The 6,039-nt window shown below is 45.5% G+C and overlaps 1 protein-coding gene across 2 annotated transcripts in view; it reads left to right on the top strand.

Moving 5' to 3' along the window:
• The first annotated feature begins 88 nt into the window (after window positions 1-88).
• Window positions 89-6,039, top strand: part of NCR3LG1 (natural killer cell cytotoxicity receptor 3 ligand 1) — a 13,528-nt gene continuing 7,577 nt past the window's right edge. For both annotated transcript variants that reach the window (XM_010830528.1, XM_010830527.1), the window contains exons 1-2: window positions 89-467; window positions 1,870-2,217. In XM_010830528.1, coding sequence (XP_010828830.1) covers window positions 368-467; window positions 1,870-2,217 — 448 coding nt within the window. In that variant the 5' untranslated portion in view covers window positions 89-367. The remainder of the gene's footprint in view (window positions 468-1,869; window positions 2,218-6,039) is intronic.

The raw sequence follows: 6,039 nt of genomic DNA, 5'->3' as shown, positions 1-6,039 counted from the left end.
ATCCCTCCGCCCCGCCCTGCTTCCGCTCGGCCGCCCCGCCGCTCGCCGCCCGTCAACCCCGCGCTGGGAGGTGGGGATTGCCTGTTCCCTGGCCCGCGGCTCCCAGCCCAGCCCATTTCCCCGCGCAGCTGGCGGAGGTGCGACTGAGCAGGCGCTCGGTGAAACTTTTCCTTCTTCTTGAACGGAGTGACCAAGACGACTTCGCAGAGTTCTGCAGAAGGGGCCCAGAGACCTTAGTTAAATACGCCTATAGTTCGGTCTGGACGCGAGAGAATACACTTTCTACCCACTTCTTAGGCGCTGCTCACTCTTAAGAAGAAGGACCAAAGAGGAAGTTCGAGGCCGCCGGTAAAGCTAGGCTACTGCAATGGCGAAGAGGGCGGCTGGCCGCGTGCGGTGGGACTCCGTGTGGCTGCTCCGCGTTCTGATGTCGGTGTTGGTGCTGGAGCGCTTCCAGCTCATCGCAGGTAGGATGAGGGAGAGAAGGAGGGAGGGAGGAGGGGTAGCGGTCGCTAGGCCGTGAGATCGCAGGCGGCTGGGTTTAGTTCAATTCAGTCGCTCAGTCGTGTCCGATTCTTTGCGACCCCATGAATCGCAGCACGCCAGGCCTCCTGTCCATCACCAACTCCCGGAGTTCAGTCAAACTCATGTCCATCGAGTCGGTGATGCCATCCAGCCATCTCATCCTCTGTTGTCCCCTTCTCCTCTGCCCCCAATCCCTCCCAGCATGGGAGTCTTTTCCAATGAGTCAACTCTTCGCATGAGGTGGCCAAAGTATTGGAGTTTCAGCTTCAGCATCAGTCCTTCCAATGAACACCCAGGACTGATCTCCCTTAGGATGGATGGTTGGATCTCCTTGCAGTCCAAGGGACTCTCAAGAGTCTTCTCCAACACCACAGTTCAAAAGCATCAATTCTTCGGCGCTCAGCTTTCTTCACAGTCCAACTCTCACATCCATACATGACCACTGGAAAAACCATAGCCTAGACTAGACGGACCTTTGTTGGCAAAGTAGTATCTCTGCTTTTCAATATAGGGGCGCGAATAACCCCGAGGTAGCTTTCGGAAAATGCTGATTGATTTATTGAACAATTACATACTGAATCCCTGCTTTGTGCAGAGTCGCCTCGTGTAGGAGCCTGAGAACAAGTGTTTCCTCAAGTTTGTGCTCTGGTGTTCTGTAAACTTCTTTATCCCTTGCATCATGCTAGTTGCTAGAACTGAGGGAAAAAATAAAAAATGTGAAATGAGATTACTCCGGGACTTTCCTGGTTGTCCAGTGGTTGAGACTCCACTTGCACTGCAGGAGGCGGGGGTTCAATTTCTGTTGGGAGGGAACTAAGATCCCGCTTGCCACCCTTGGTGGCCAAAAACAAAAAACACTCAACGGAAACCTCTTCAACAGGGGCGAAGGAATTGGGCCATGGATCATACTAGCTGAGAGTCCCTTAAATTCCCTTTAAAAAGAAAAGGAAATAGACTCCACCTGTGTATCTTGACTTCACTAAAGTCTTTACTGAGAGTGCATGGGTGTCACCGAAAGTGGGCTCCACCTGTTGGTCCCTCAAAAGCCAGTGAAGAGGCCAGGTTGGTGGAAAGGAAACTGCTTTATTTTGGATATTGGTGGATTGGCTGGATGGATGGGGTTGGGGTGGGGTTGGTTGGGGGAAGGAAAGAACAAAGTTCAAGGATTTTATATGGATTAATGAGGGGCCATGAACTAAGGGGTTTTGTATCTGAGGATCCCCCCCCCAGACCTGCCCCCACCCCCAAAAAGGGGAAGATGTTTCCAATCACATGATTGTGTTTTAGAGTACCAGGACTATGTTTCTTTCAAGGGTCTTCCATAACCTCCTCTTGTTGCCACAGGTTTACTGCAAGTGGAGATGGCAGGGAGGACTCAGATGGTTTTCTTGAATGAAAATGTAACTATCTTTTGCAAGATCCATGATTCTCCACACCTGGACATCAAAAGTATGGGTATCACGTGGTTTCAGAAGACTGGAAAGTCTGAAACCTACACCAAACTGTTTCAGTATTTCGGAAACTACAGGGAGACATCCCAACGTGGAGCCTGGGTGTCTCTACGGAGTCTGCAGAAGGGAGATGCCTCATTGCAGCTGCCTCGTGTGCAGCTGGAGGATGCAGGGGAGTACCGCTGTGAGCTGGTGGTTACTCCTCAGAAGGCCCAGGGGAGTGTCTGGCTGGAGGTTGTAGGTGAGTGCCTGAGGGTAGTGCCCTGTGGTTCTTATGATGATGGGGCTTGCAGTGGAGATGTGGATGGGCTGAGTGGAGCAGAGGTTTAGAGCATGGGCCTAGGAGTCAAATAGAACATAGGTTTGAGTCCAGGACTTCCATGGACTTCTTAACAACTTTGGGCAAGTTTTTAATCACGCTGAAACTCTAAACAGATGTAACAGTATTTTTTCTAAGAGAATTGATTGTAGAGAAGTGGCTCAGAAAAATGCAGGTAAGATAGCTAGTGAGAAGTTGTTGTACAGCACAGGGAGCTCAGCTCGGTGTTCTGAGATGCCCTAGAAGGGTGGAATGGGCGGGTGGGATGAAGGGGCTCAAGAGGGAGGGAATATATGTATACATAGAGCTGATTCACACTGTTATACAGCAGAAATTAACACAACATTGTAAAGCAATTATACTCCAATTAAAAACTTTTTTTAAATGCAGGTAAAATGCTCAGAATAGAGCTTGGTCCATTTAAAGTAGCAGTAAAAGATATTCACAGTAATTAGATAATTTCCCTGGTATGTCTATAGTTAGCCTTCACTGAAGAGATACCTCTGAAAGGTATCTGGGGAAGGAGAGAGATTGCACTCTGTTTCCATGGGTCTGAATCCTATTCTGTCTGACTTTGCTGCTTTCAAACTGAGTGATTGGTCAGCCATTTAATATCTTTGCCTGTGAATTTTCCCACTTAAAATAAGGTGACAAGTCTTACCTGCTGAGGTGTTCCGAGGATTACATAAGATCATGTATGAAAATGCTCGGCCAGTGCTGTTTTAAAACAGCAGGTGCTCAGTCAAGACTTAACAACAGCAACGTTCTTCCCTAAACACCTTTTTGAACTCCTCTGTCTGCTATTATAAGTAGGTTGGATTCTCTGTGGATGGGCTTGGGGCTACCACAACAAAACACCACTGACTGGGTGGCTTATACAACAGAAATTAATTTTCGTACAATTTTGGAGTCTAGATGTCTGAGATCAAGGTGACAGCAGGGTTGATTTCTTCTGAGGCCTCTTTCTTTGGCTTGTAGCTGGTTGTCTTTTTCCTGTGCTTGCGTATCCTAATCTCCTTCTATAAAGACATGAGTCAGATTAGGGCTCAACCTAATGATCTCTTTTAACTTATCAACAACCTTAGTAAAAACCCTATCTCTCAGCTTTTGCTTGTCTGTAAAGCTTTTGATTTCTCCTTCATATTTGAATGTGATCCTTGCTGGGTACAGTAATCTGGGTTGTAGGTTTTTCTCTTTCATCACTTTAAGTTTGTCCTGCCATTCCCTTCTAGCCTGAAGAGTTTCTGTTGAAAGATCAGCTGTTATCCTTATGGGAATCCCCTTGTGTGTTATTTGTTGCTTTTCCCTTGCTGCTTTTAATATTTGCTCTTTGCATTTGATCTTTGTTAATTTGATTAATATGTGTCTTGGGGTGTTTCACCTTGGCTTTATCCTGTTTGGGACTCTCTGGGTTTCTTGGACTTGGATGGCTATTTCCTTCCTCATTTTAGGGAAGCTTTCAACTATTACCTCCTCAAGTATTTTCTCTTGGCCTTTTCTTTTTGTCTTCTTCTGGGACTCCTATGATTTGAATGTTGGGGCATTTAACATTGTCCCAGAGGTCTCTCAGGTTGTCCTCATTTCTTTTAATTCTTTTTTTCCACTCTGCTTCATTTATTTCCACCATTCTATCTTCCACCTCACTTATCCTATCTTCTGCCTCAGTTATTCTGTTGGTTTCCTCCAGAGTGCTTTTGATCTCAGTTATTGCATTATTCATTATTGATTGACTCTTTTTTATTTCTTCTAGGTCTTTGTTAAACTTTTCTTGCATCTTCAAATCCTTGTCTCCAGTCTATTTATCTGTAACTCCATTTTGTTTTTGAGATTTTGGATCATCTTTACTATCATTATTCTGAATTCTTTTTCAGGTGGACCCCCATCTCCTCCTCTTTTGTTTGGTTTGCTGAGCATTTATGATGTTCTTTTACCTGCTGAATATTTCTCTGCCTTTTCATCTTGTTTAGATTGCTGTGTTTGGGGTGGCCTTTCTGTATGCCGGAAGTCTGTGGTTCCTCTCTATTGTGGAGGATCCTCCCTGTGGGTGGGGTTGGACGAGTGGCTTGTCAAGGTTTCCTTGTTAGGGAAGCTTGCGTCAGTGTTCTGGTGGGTAGAGCTGGATCTCTTCTCTCTGGAGTGCAGCGAAGTTTCCAGTAGTGAGTTTTGAGGTGTCTATGGGTTTGGTTGACTTTGGGCCGCCTGTTTTTTTGTGCTCAGGGTTATTTTCCTGCTTTGTTGGAGAATTTGCTTGTTATGTCTCGCTCTGAAACTTGTTGGCTCTAGGTTGGAGCTTGGTTTCAGGTAGGTATGGAGGCTTTTGGATGAGCTCTTGTCGATTGATGTTCCCTGGAGTCAGGAGTTTTCTGGTGTTCTCAAGTTTTGGATTTAAGCCTCCTGCCTCTGACTTGCAATCTTATTCTTACAGTAGCCTCAAGACTTCTCCATCCATACGGCACTGATGATAAAACATCTAGGTTAATGGTGAGAAGATTCTCCATAGTGGGGGACACCCAGAGAGGTTCACAGAGTTACATGAAGAAGAGAAGAGGGAGGAGGGAGATAGAGGTGACTAGGAGGAGAAGCTGCTGCTGCTGCTAAGTTGCTTCAGTCGTGTCTGACTCTGTGCGACCCCAGAGACGGCAGCCCACCAGGCTCCCCTGTCCCTGGGATTCTCCAGGCAAGAACACTGGAGTGGGTTGCCATTTCCTTTTCCAATGCATGAAACTGAAAGGTGAAAGTGAAGTTGCTCAGTCGTGTCCGACTCTTAGCTACCCCATGGACTGCAGCCCACCAGGCTCCTCCGCCCATGGAATCTTCCAGGCAAGAGTACTGGGGTGGGGTGCCATTCGGGGTATCAAAAGGAGAGAGAGCAATTTAGACAGTAATCAATTCCCTATTTGCTCTCCACAGTCTGGAACACTCAGAGAGATTCACAGAGTTACACAGAGAAGAGAAGAGGGAGGAAGGAGACAGAGGTGACCAGGAGGAGAGGAGGGGGAGTCAAAAGGAGAGAGACCAATCTAGCCTGTGATCAGTTCCCTAAGTGTTCTCCACAGCCCGAAACACCCAAAGAGATTCACAGAGTTAAGTAGAGAAGAGAAGGGGGAGGGAAGAGATAGAGGTGACCTGGGGAGGAAAAGGAGAGTCAAAAGGGGAGAGAGCAATCAAGCCAGTAATCACACGCCTAAGTAAAAATGGGAACTGAAGATTAGATTCTTAAAGGTACAAAATTGGTAACAAATACCAAAAAGCAAATATTAAAAATCTAGAGTAGAGGTTAGACTCTCAAAAATACAATATTAAAAATACAAAACAAAATCACAAAAATTATAAAAAATATATATATGAAATTTGCCTTAAAATAGGGTCTTTTTTTTTGCAAGGTAATAGTAGATTATAAAAATGACAATTAAAGGAGTAATAAAGAACTTAAAAATAAAAAAATTAAAAAATGATAATAGTAAAATATATCTAGGAATTTCTCTGGAGCTGTTGAGGGCAGTGTGGGGTCAGTTCAGTTTCAGATAGTTCCTTGTTTCAGCTTATACTTCTCAAGGTCTATAGGCCCCTTCCAATACTTAGTCAATGCTAACTACAGGGTTTTAATCTGTTAAACCTGTCATTTCTGAAGCGGTTCCCTCTTTGTTTATTTTGGCTTCCTCTGTTTGCAAGTCTCTTCAGTGTCTAGTTTCTGCCCTGACACAAAGGGGCAAAGATGGTCACTTGTTCAGTTGTGCTGTGGGG

Source organism: Bison bison, unplaced genomic scaffold (assembly GCF_000754665.1).
Source record: "Bison bison bison isolate TAMUID 2011002044 unplaced genomic scaffold, Bison_UMD1.0 scf7180017864518, whole genome shotgun sequence".
Classification (NCBI taxonomy): domain Eukaryota; kingdom Metazoa; phylum Chordata; class Mammalia; order Artiodactyla; family Bovidae; genus Bison; species Bison bison.
The sequence above is the reverse complement of the archived record's forward strand: the minus strand, read 5'-3'. Positions and strand labels throughout refer to the sequence as shown.